We start from the raw sequence: 12,542 nt of genomic DNA, 5'->3' as shown, positions 1-12,542 counted from the left end.
AACAAGGAGTTAAATACTCTTGTGACCCAATTTAAAGGTGAGAGTGTCATAAATAAGGAAAGCCTCTAATTTGAATACAATATTGAATATGACTCCCCCTCCTCAAAAAAAAAAATCTTGTGATGCAGAAGAAATCCTTAATCTGAATAACGTACTGTGATGACACGTTAACAACACAGCAGTGAGCTGGATTTTCCAGAACATAACATACTTAAGTGTGGCACTCAAAGAGTTTTCACAAAGTGAGCACACCTAGTAATCACTGTCCTATTAAGAAACAGAATGTTTCCAGAACCCCACAATCCCCCTCATGCCCCTCATAGTCACTACTACTCCCCTAATAAAGGGATCCACTATCTTGACTTCTAATTCCATAGAAGAGTTCTACCTATTTTTACACTTTTTATACAGGAAATCATATAGTATATAATCTTTGGTATCTGGTCTGTTTTGCTCAACATGATTCTTTTTAGATTCATTCTTGTTGTTGTATATAGATAGTCTGTTCTTATTAATTTTTGGGTAGCATTCCATTGAATGAATGTGTGGTTATGTATTTACCGCTTATACTGGAGAAGGACATTTATGTTATTTCAAGTTTTACTTATTTCATCAGTTTCTTTGGGTCTTTTTTCCATTGGATATCCATTCCTGCTTTGTTGAAGAGTAGTTACTATTCTATCACATTTTAAAAGCAAGTCATTTCACTTTGAGTTTTGGTTATAATGATTGCGTTGAATTCCCTTTGATACAAAACAGTGGAGAAAGAGAAAGTTAAAACAACTTTCCAAGTAAAGCAGACTTGCCAATTTGCATATTATTCACTTTGATTAACGGTTCCTGATTTTATAAGTAGTTGAAGGGAACACTGTGGACAGATTCAAAGGTGAAATTTTGGGGTTGTCTTTGGGAGCAAACAGGAGTTTGGTTTGACCTGAGCACTATTGCTATGCAGAGGCATGGTTGGAAACATCTTGGCAGTGCAGATGGAGGTGGGCCTGGGAACCTTGAAGGCCTATGCTGGAGACTGTGGTTAATGCGATACCTGTGATGAGTCCCTGGAGGGTATTGTGTATTAGAAAGATGAATATGGCACGGATTGTTGGGGATAAGGACAGAAAGACTGCACAGCCATTGGTGGTTGTGTGAAATGCACTAAGAATCTGAGGGACTAGGTCTGAATGATGCTTCCATTCATTCCTAGCTCTCTGACTTTGGACAAGTCATTTACTACGTCTGAGCTTTGGTGTCCTCATATGAACAATGGATATAGGAATCCTGCTGTTGTGGGGATGCAGTGAGCTTGTCCACATTAGAGAGTTGCAGACTCTACAGAATTCTAGGGCCTCCATATACCCCTGCAGTGGGCCACGGCTGTGCCTGGGTGGGGAGAAGACGGTGGCAAGGTGTTTCATCTCCTTTATTCAGTCATGTAGAGAATGGCCACATATAAGCTGGTATTGCAGGTACTAATGTACTTAAATTACACATTGTGCTTTAGGTATAATACAGAATTTCGGACTGAGGTCAGATAATGAGGTGCTTAGAAGCAGGGAGTCTGGAGCCAGACTGCCTATATTTGAATCTCAGCCTCTCTTAATGGCCGTGTGAACTTAGTCAAATTACTTAACCTTTCTGGGCTATGGTTTTGTTTTTTTTTTTTTAATTACAAATTTTATTTTATTTTTAATTTTTTTTTAAAGATTTTATTTATTTATTTGACAGACAGAGATCACAAATAGGCAGAGAGGCAGGCAGAGAGAGAGAGGAGGAAGCAGTCTCACTGCTGAGCAGAGAGCCTGACGCGGGGCTCGGTCCCAGGACCCTGAGATCATGACCTGAGCTGAAGGCAAAGGCTTTAACTCACTGAGCCACCCAGGGTCCCCTTCAATTACAAATTTTAAAAGATTTATTTATTTATTTAGAAAGGGTACATGCAAACATACCATTTGGGTGGTGGGGGGGCAGAGGGAGAGAGAGAATCCCAAGAAGACTCCCCGCTGAGCCTGGAGCCTGACCTGGGGGCTCAATCTCATGACCCTGAGATCATGACCTGAGCCAAAACCAAAAGTAAGCCGCTTAACTGACTGAACCACCCAGGTGCCCCTAGGCTGTGTTTTAATAATGATACCTACCACATCAGATTGTGTTGGAGATTAAATTAGTTAATGCATATAAGGCAGTTATAATAGTAGCTGGGCTGTAGTAGGTGTTCAATATTATTGTGATTGTCTTTTCACTTGATCTTAGCCAAAAGGCTGAGAAGCGATTTTTGTGATTGTCTTTTCTAAGTAGCAATGATTGATCTTGCTTTCTGGTTGGTTTATTGTGTGGAAGTGTGTAGTACAGGCCTGATAAAATCTTTATTGCGTCCTTCTATCCCTGTAGCTCCAACTATGATTCATGTTACCTCCTGAGGATTATGCAGAATGAGCTTAACCTTCATCAGGGCCCTGTGTATTTGAACACAATTATAATGCCCGGTCTCCTTTTTTCCATTTCCTTCCATATTTCCCAATATGGTATTTTTCCGAGTTCTTTTTTTTGGCAGTCCTCTGCTGAATATATATTATGTATCTCCTATACTTGTGGTGGTCATCAGAGATTAAGGAGAATTTCTTTTTCCTACTCCTTGCCATGTCTTTATTAACATAACTCAAAATCACATTGCCTGTTTTGTTGCCTGTAATTTACTATTAAATCACATCGTGTCTATTATTAATTATCCCTCCCTAAATTTAGTCCATCCACATTTGCTTGTGTTGTGTAAGTCTTTTCATACATTCATTGAAGGTATTGACTGCTGAGCATATTACCATCAACAGAGCTTTGTAACTGACACTAGATATATTCTTCAAGAGTTCTAGAGTTTCCTAAAATGTCATGCATTCAAGCTAGATTTGTAATAAGGTGTTTTGTGATACTTGTTGTGATAGAAATGTGCAAGAGTAGATGATAACATAAAGGAATAACTCAACTCTCAGGGTGGGGGAGATGAAGGTATGTCAATGAAGATGATGGGAGACGGTGGAGATGTCAGGGAAATGCACACAGAGGAGACAGTGTTTTGTCATATACTGTAATTAAAAGATGCTAGCCACCAAGAGAGTGGGAGGGACAAACCCTTAAAGAAGGAGCAACTAGTAACATGACGTGAAACAGATGGGCCTCTGGGAACTACGCGTAGCTGAGTGTGGCTGGAATATAGAAGGCAGGAGGAGGAATTGGTGGGAGAGATGCTGGCCAGATAGGCAGACAATAGATTCTGAAGGGCTTTGCATGTCATGGTGAGGAGTTAATACTTAACCCTATAGGTATGAGGTAACAGTAAAGATTGGAGAGTGACAGTAATAAATAGATATGATTTAAATATACATCAGACTCATAGCCTGTATAGTGTGATCTGTGAATTAAAGGAAGTAGGAACAGGACTAAGGTGGCTGATGGGGAGGCTTTTCCTGCTACACAAGTAAGTAAAAACATGAAGTCATGATCAGAACAAGGCTTTGGGAATAGGAAAGAAGGGAAATTTTTGAGAGATTTATTAAGTAGATGTATTTTGAGCACTTACATCCTTTGATAACACTTGATAGTCAGCTGGATGTGGCAGGAGGCTCAACCCTACGTCTGGGGGTTGGGGCAGGTAACGGCGTCACTCACAAGAGTAGGGGATAGAGAATCATTCAGTAGGAGCAAGGGATTCCCTTTGGGACCAGTTACCTTTTGAACACCTGTGAGCTATTTAAACTGAGATATATAGTGGGTGCTTGGCTTCTGTATCAGTAAGTCAGGAGACGGTTTTGTGCTACGAAGTAGACTGGTGAATTCCATGTACAGAAGTCGGTTGAATCAGGCATATGGGCTGAGGGCTGAGCATAATCATGATGAGAACCCTAACACGTCACAGAAGCATGGAGAGGGGTATACCTAGAAAACGATTTTGTAAGAGATGTTAGTTGGAGAGTTGGTAAAACCCAGGAGGGAGTGGTTCACAGAACCTGTGGCAGAGTTTATAGTGCTTACAAAATATTTTGTAATGTTGAAGTAGTGTTGGACGTGGCCATAAGAATGGTGCTTTTTGATTAAGTGGGGTCCTGAGCAGGTAACTTTCAGGGTGGACCAACTCCTTTTGAAGAACTCGGCTTGTGTCAGAGATCAGGGGAGCGTGTCCTCCAGCATTTGGACCTAATTTTAGTAGGTGCTGATTCTCTGCGTTCTGGTTGAGAGTGGTGACTGTTTTTTCCTTTGAATGAGAATAAAGATTTCCTCTGTTTTTTCTTCTCTTTGTTTTTAGAGGAAAAAAAATTTCAAGTAGAAATGACTCTTCTGTGCAGTTTTGTGTGTGTGTGTGTGTGTGTGTGTATGTGTTAAGAGAGAAAGAGAGGGAGAGGCAGGGAGGGGCAGAGGGAGAGGGAGAAAGCGACTCTTAAGCAGGCCTCACACACAGCATGGAGCCCAGTGTAGGGCTTAACATGGGGCTTGATCTCATGACCCTGAGATTATGACCTGAAATCAAGAGTCAGATGCCGAACCAACTGAAGCACCCACGTGCCCCTTCTGTGCAGTACTTTATCAGAAGTATCATAACCCTTTGAAATTTCAAGCTAACTAGACAACAACATCCACAGCAGCACGAGATTTATTTTTTAATTTAGTTCTGTTTGAGTTTGTCATGCATTTGGACTACGGGTTTCTTTAGAGCAGAAATGAGGCATATTTATTTTAGTGCCCCGAGGGCCTAACTCAGAGGTTGGCCTATTGAAGTGATTAATAAATGCTTATTTTTGTCTCTTTGTTGTTCGTGATTACAAGGTTCCATTTCTGAAAGCTTCCAAGTTGTCTTAAATCTTCTTACCCTTCAAGATCTTGTATCACTGAATTCTGCCATTTCGTCTTCTGAATTTTCATAATTCTACTTTTTTTAACCGCTTAAACTTCAGTGTCTGTTTTCTCCCCTCAAGTGTTCAAGCAAAATGAGGATTTATTTTAAGGCTGCATTGATGCCACAGCATTTGAGGGTAGGAACTGAAATAGAGCCAGACCTAAGGTATTGAGCCTGAGACAGAAAACTGTCAAAATGTTCCTGCTACTTTCATTTCCACAAGTTCTCTTGTTTCTACTTCTTTTCATTTTCTCTCTTTCAAATATTTATTTTAAAATATCTCAGTCATATGCTACCATATGGAGTATAATATAACCAAATGCATTTTTTTTAAAGGTTTTATTTATTTGTCAGAGAGCGAGAACACAAGAAGGGGGGGCTGTAGGCAGAGGGAGGAGCAGCTTCCCTGCTAAGCAGTGAGCCCGAAGTGGGACTCAATCCCAGGACTCTGGGATCATGACCTGAACTGAAGGCAGATGCTTAACCAACTGAGCCACCCAGGCGTCCCAACCAAATGAATTCTTAACCGTTTCACCTTAACTATCAAAAACCTTTTGATGCCAAGGGGCGCCTGCGTGGCTCAGTGGATTAAGCCGCTGCCTTCGGCTCAGGTCATGATCTCAGGGTCCCAGGATCGAGCCCCGCATCGGGCTCTCTGCTCAGTGGGGAGCCTGTTTCTCCCTCTCTCTCTGCCTGCCTCTCTGCCTACTGTGACCTCTCTCTGTCAAATAAATAAATAAAATATTAAAAAAAAAAACCCTTTGGTGCCAAAATTGGAGTCTTACTAATGTCACATCTGTCCCGTTACACCAACCAATTCATCTGTGTTGGTCATAAGGAAGCTCAGAGTGAGTTATGCTAGACTCCTTGTCTCCCCCCTGGGAGAAAGAATTGGCAATAATGGAGTCATAGACCTCATGAGGTTTGGAAGTGATGGTCCGATGAGAGGCTTCCCAGTCACAGCTCAGTCTCCCCTCCCTGCATCAAGAATGAATTTATCCTCCTTCCCCACATGGCTTATTATATGCTCCCCCCCCCAAAAAAAATTACTATGGGATTTTCAGTGTTTGAAGAAAGTGTAGGCTGTATTCCATTTGGATAATGTTGTATTGGATTTAAGCTTCTCAGCAAAATATGAATTACCTCGCTCCTGCTCCCTTACGGTATTCTTTTCTATGACTATTGTTAGGGGATGATAGGATTTTGCAGATTATGTACCCATTCTATGTTCAACTCTTTAACTTTTTCAGAACTCTGCAAATTTAGTACTTAGTGTGACTGTGAGTAGTCATGGTAAGAGGTAGTGGAAATAACAAAGGCACCTGCTCATTCTCCCCACATGCCCAGAAGCATTTCCTGTTTGCTTGCCAGTAAGATTGGGATTCCTTTCTCAAAAGTTTGGTGCTCATGGTTATTATAAAGTGAGAAAGAAAAATAAATGTTTTCGAGTAGAGAATAAGTTTTATAGGAAGATGTAGTAAAAGGCCTGGTTTCATCATCCTATTTCTATACTCTGTATATATTGCATTTGAGTAATTTTCTCCTTTGGTTTTTCTCTGTGCTATTTATACTTCACTTATGAAGACAGATTGGATCTCCCTTAGCTAATGAAAAGTTGTCTTATTTAATAATTCATAAATATCTTATTTCTTGGTGGGGAAAATCTGTTTGTTTAAAAAAGTTTCTTTACCATTTCAGCATTTTTGTTGACTTAAAATCAGAGCTGTATTAAGTGTATGTTCTTAGCGTATAGATGGGCAATCAGGTTCATGAAGGTAAACCATTGAATTGTTTCCTAGCCTTTTCTTTTTCTGAAAGAGTCATGTCATTTCTTTTCTTTCCTTTAGGGAATCAGCAGTCTCTTCAGTTCTTTGAAAGTGGTGCGGCTCTTGCGACTGGGCCGTGTGGCTAGGAAATTGGACCATTACCTGGAGTATGGAGCAGCAGTTCTCGTGCTCCTGGTATGTGTGTTTGGACTGGTTGCCCACTGGCTGGCCTGCATATGGTATAGCATTGGGGACTATGAGGTCATCGATGAAGTGACGAACACCATCCAAATAGACAGTTGGCTCTACCAGCTGGCCTTGAGCATTGGGACTCCTTATCGATATAACACCAGTGCAGGGATATGGGAAGGAGGACCCAGCAAGGATTCTCTGTACGTGTCCTCGCTCTACTTTACCATGACAAGCCTTACAACTATAGGATTTGGAAACATAGCTCCTACCACAGATGTGGAGAAGATGTTTTCAGTGGCCATGATGATGGTTGGCTGTAAGTATCTTGTTTTTTTCTTTTTAAAATTAAAAAATAATTGTTGTGGGCAGTTTTCCGGACTCCATTCTCTAACAGGATTAAAATGAAACTACTTTGTCTTCAGAAAGGCATTTAATCCGTATTACTTGCATTGGTTTAATTTTTTATTCAGCCTTAGAAAATAAAAATGCAAAATAATATATTTTACTTTTCTAGAATATATTAACACATGAAAAACAGTGTGGATGGAGTGATAGAAAAATCAGGATGGGAACTCTTTGATTTAATTCTGTTCACAGCATTCTATCTGGCAGAGCTCTTTCCCAGGGAGATCAGCATCTAGAAAGGCAGCATCTGGCACATCCCATAGGTTTTGTTGGCAGTGTATTAAATTCCGAAAAAGCAGACGGGATATGATGGGAGATGCATAGTTTAGAAACTACTTTAGTTAGTAACTGAATTCTTGACTAGTGTTGATCTCAGGATAGTTTTATGTTGGTTTTTACAATTAAGACTCAGAAAAAATTTTATAAATCTGGTCTTCATTACAGACACTCTAGGTTGAATATATGCCTCTTTGAGAGAATGAAAAGATTGGTAAATACAAGCTCATTGGGCAATGATAAAAGTGTCCACTATTTGCCAGGCATACCTGAGTACTAAATGTCTGGATGTTGTTCAAGGGAGTAGAATGTTCTCTAAAGGAGTGAAAGAACATGTGTTGTCCACTCCGACTGAGGTTGGATTATGTTAGAAGATCAAAACCTTGGGATCTCCGGGAGCCTGGGTGGCTCAGTTGGTTAAGCACCTGCCTTTGGCTCAGGTCATGATCTCGGAGTCCTGGGATCGAGTCCCACATCGGGCTTCCTGCTCCACAGGAAGTCTGTTTCTCCCTCTAACCTTCTCCCCTCTTATGCTCTCTCTCTCACTCTCTCTTTCTCTCAAAAAAAAAAAAAAACAACCAACAAAAAAAAACCACCTTGGGATCTCCTGTGTTAGGAGATACATATCAAAGAAGCTGTTTTAAAAGATTTTGAGGGAAACTTCACCATCATTTACCCCTTCAAGTTGACTGAGATGATTTATCCAAGCCTAGTTCTGACCTCTAGAGTAACCATAAGATCATTGTACTAGAGGTATGACTTGTGTTATTAGGACCTGTTAAGCCTTTGGTTCATGGTCTCTGGTTTGTGGATTGAGCTGCCCTTTCTGAGATTCCACATTTCAGAGGTTTACATTTTGACACTGATGGGGAAGATGTTAGCAGTTCGGGAGTGTCAGGTGGCCCATGAAATGTCAATATCTTGGGTCAGTGTAAGGCAGTGTTCACATTTTTGGAGTTGAGGGTTTTTGATAGCTATTGGAGCATGAGAGTGTTGGCAATTTGGCTTCCATCTCTGCATTCCTTCGTGCAGGTGCAGGAACAAGACCGCATGGGTCCTACTTGCTGTTTAAAGGTAAAGAGGTAGACTGCGAATGCCAAGTGCTGTCTGCTTCATAGACTTTTAGGAGGAAATATGTTCCTACATACAAAGAGAACCTGATGACTAATTAAACTGCTGTCTACACACCCAATGTGGTAAAATGTATTGGTGTGTTATAAATTCAGAAGATGACATTGTGTCAGATGTGGTATTTATTACTATATTGCTTTTAGTATTTATATGATGCATTTTGTCTTATACGTGAGCTTAGTTAGAGTTAAAAAAATTTTAGAAGCAATTATTGATTCACTGGAGGCAGCAAAGATAGTATAGAGAAGGCCTTTGTGCCCTTTACCTCATTTCTTCCAATAGTTACCTCCTGTATAATCAATCCAGCGTGTGATCGACACTAACACTAATACAATATATACGTGTAGTTCTGTGTTGCTTTATTATGTGTTGATTGCTTTAACTACCACTGAAATCAAGATACGGGATTGTTCCATCACAACAAAAACCTTTCTTCCTCGTATTACTCCTTTATAGTCATACCCATCCCGTCCCCCAAAGCATCCTTAAGCCTTGGCAACTGCTGTTTTGCTCTTCTATATAGTGTTGATTTTGAAAATGTTATGCAAATGGAGTCATACAAAATGTGACCTTTTCAAATTGGCTTTTGACTTTCAGTATAACCCCTTGCAATCCATCTAAGTTGTAGAGTGTATCAACTGTTTATTCCTTTTTATTGCTGAGTAGTATTTCATGATTTGGATATATCACTGTTTAGCTGTTCATCTATTAAAAGCCATTTTGATTGTTTCCAGTTTTTGCCATTACAAAGAAAGCTGCCATAAACATTTATGTACAATTTTTTTTTTTTGGATGTAAGTTCTCTGTTCTCTGGGATAAATATCCAGGAAACAGATTGTTGAGACGCACAATAAATGTATGTTTAGTTTTTAGAAGAAGTTGCCAAACTGTTTTGTAGAGTGGATAGACTAGCATACTTAGATTTTTCTTTCTTTTTTCTCAAGATTTTTAAACAATAGGATAATGGGAAAATAAAATCTATATAGAGTTGAAGGTTAGCACACTTCACTTTGTTTCTCAGGCTCCAAACCTAGGAATCATCTTACATTGCTGTTTTTCTCATTTATTACATCTTTTCATAACAAGTCTTTTTGCCTTTACCTTCAGAATACATTTGATTATTTCTCTCCGCTTCCATAGCTTACCACTCAAGACCAAGTCACCGTCACTGGTCAGGACATTTACTATAATCTCCTATATGTTCCTTCTGTTTTTACTGTTGTCCCATAGTCTCTACCCAGAAGTGATGGATGGAGCTAAAGAGTATTATGCTAAGTGAAAAAAGTCAGAGAAAGTTAGAGTAGCCCCCTTTTAAAATTTTATTTTATTTATTTTCAGTGTTCCAGCATTCATTGTTTATGCACCATACCCAGTGCTCCATGCAATAAGTGCCCTCCTTAATACCCACCATCAGGCTCACCCAACCCCCCACACCCCTCCCCTCGAAAACCCTCAGTTTGATTCTCAGGGTCCACAGTCTGTCATGGTTTATCTAGAGTAGCCCTTTTAAGGTAAATAAGATCACACCATTCCTTTGCTTGAAGGCCTCCAATGTTTTCCATTGCACATAATATACAATCTAGATTCCCAGCCTTCTAAGTCTTCATGGTCTGGCTGTTGCCAAGTTCCATGAAAGTAGTGTCTTTGCCTATTTTTTGCTTCTGTATACTCAGCTTTTGAACAGTTTTTTTTAAAACTTTTTTTTTTTAAAGATTTTATTTATTTATTTGTCAGAGAGAGAGAGAGAGAGAGAGAGAGAGTGAGCACAGGCAGACAGAGTGGCAAGCAGAGCCAGAGGGAAAAGCAGGCTCCCTGCCGAGCAAGGAGCCCGATGTGGGACTTGATGCCAGGACGCTAGGATCATGATCTGAGCCGAAGGCAGCTGCTTAACGAACTGAGCCACCCAGGCGTCCCTTGAACAGTTTTTAATGCCATACTCAATCTAAGTTTGTTGTATGAATGAATGAAACTGAAGATGTCCTTGATGGTTATGAAGAGAATTTCCTGTTCTTGAATCCACTCCAGTTAGGTCTCTGATGAAGAAACATGCCAGGAAAATGTGCATGCTTCAGGTTTTGTCTCTGATTCCTTTGTGAAAGCCCTGAGTTCACCTATGTCTCCCTCTGGGAATGTAGTGGCTCCTGTCACTGGATCGCTCCAACTCTAAGTTTCTAAGCCCCTGATGACAAGTTCTAAGAGGCTAGTTAGTGAAAGCACCAACAACCCTTTCTCCCACCACTTTTTACTCTCCACCTTCTGAATCTACCTGCATTGAAAATTTTCATGTAGATTGAGTTGAATTTTCAAAACTGCATTTGGTTCATATTGGTTCCGTCCTTTCTCTACTTCATGTATAGCCAATTTTATGGATATATCTAAGTGTCTTTCTCCTTCTTTTATCTTTATTTAGTTCCTACCTTGATTTCAAGATGAAGACCTGGTCTTAAACTTGGTCCTTTTCTGAGTTTCTGCTATATTCTTTTAACACCTGAGCATTAGTTTTCTGTTTGTTTTTTTTTTTTTTAAGATTTTATTTATTTATTTGACAGACAGAGATTTCAAGTAGGCAGAGAGGCAGGCAGAGAGAGAGAGAGAGGAGGAAGCAGGCTCCCTGCCGAGAAGAGAACCCGATGCGGGGCTCAATCCCAGGACCCTGGGATCATGACCCGAGCCAAAGGCAAAGGCTTTAACCCACTGAGCCACCCAGGCGCCCCTAGTTTTCTGTTTATAAGCTGGTTTCTGACATTTCTTTTGCCTATTGAGTTTGGTTTCCTTTTTATGCCTCAAGTCCAGTTTCTATTGCCAGGAATGTTCCAGGGAGATGCCTTTTTAATTTCCTTCTTAGTTTGAGTCCTTTAGTAATTTAATGGCATGTTTCCTTTGCAGCAACCCAAGAAGTTGATAGAAAACTGTCAAGACCCATGAAGTGTTACAGTAACGTTTTGCAATTCCAAAATGTATTAGACACACATGCTAAAATACCAACCAAATGTGCCTATTGCAGCTGTTTGTAATTTTAGTGTCACTTTTCTCCCTATACTAACACCAAGGAAAACAAACAAAACAAACTATTACTGTTCCCAGAACCCAGTATGTGTTATCAGCCATAGATGGAGCTACAGATTTAGCATTTATGTCTGTATGCCTGTGTGTGCATGTGTGTGTATGTGTGTGTGTGTGTGTGTGTGTGTGTGTGTGTAAGGAGGGTAAAGGAAGAGGGAAATAGAAAGCAGAAAGCTTCATGTTTTTAGTTGTGCTAAGATCCTAGTCAATCTAGAATTGAGTGGTATTTGAGAAGTACCACTTACAATCATAAACCCAGTAACTGAGAAAAATGTTTTATCAAAAGGTTGATGGAAAAACCAACTGCCTATATTCTGTGGAGGAAAATGCCTATATTCTGTGGAGAAAATAATCACTACTTGTAAAATGATAGCCTAGTCTTCTGGAGGACGTCATCTAAAGTTTTCATGCCTTCTAGCAAAATTGAGAAATATTAATGGCAATAATTTCAGTTCCTAGGTCCTTTCTGAGCCCTCTTCTTTCTTCAATAGCCTTTCCTCTCGGACCTTTAGGTCCTTTCACCCCTGATGCTGAATTGCATGTGGACTCTGTCCAGGAACACAGTTTCAAGGTTCTTCTTGCTGCTGTCAGACAAATCTTCAGACAGAACCTGTGACTGTGGTCTCCCTTCAGTCCCAGTCACCTTATGTTCCCTCTTGAACCTTTCTATGTCAGCAGGATCCCAGGATAGTTCTTTTATCTGCCACCTGGGGATTTCTTAGACTTAAATCCTTTGTCCATCACTTGTCCAAGGTGGAGAATCTTCCTGCTCAGATTGTAGAAATGGATCTTCTCAACATATGTCTACCACCATGCATTCTTTATCT

The 12,542-nt window shown here is 40.2% G+C and overlaps 1 protein-coding gene across 1 annotated transcript in view; it reads left to right on the top strand.

Annotated features, from left to right (window-relative positions):
- KCNH5 (potassium voltage-gated channel subfamily H member 5) overlaps positions 1–12,542 on the top strand; it is a 321,694-nt gene that overhangs the window by 88,749 nt on the left and 220,403 nt on the right. The window contains exon 7 of the mRNA XM_046010148.1: positions 6,730–7,156. Coding sequence (XP_045866104.1) covers positions 6,730–7,156 — 427 coding nt within the window. The remainder of the gene's footprint in view (positions 1–6,729; positions 7,157–12,542) is intronic.

This window comes from Meles meles, chromosome 6 (assembly GCF_922984935.1).
Source record: "Meles meles chromosome 6, mMelMel3.1 paternal haplotype, whole genome shotgun sequence".
Lineage (NCBI taxonomy): Eukaryota > Metazoa > Chordata > Mammalia > Carnivora > Mustelidae > Meles > Meles meles.
Note: the sequence above shows the minus strand (reverse complement) of the source record. Positions and strands in the feature narration are given on the sequence as shown.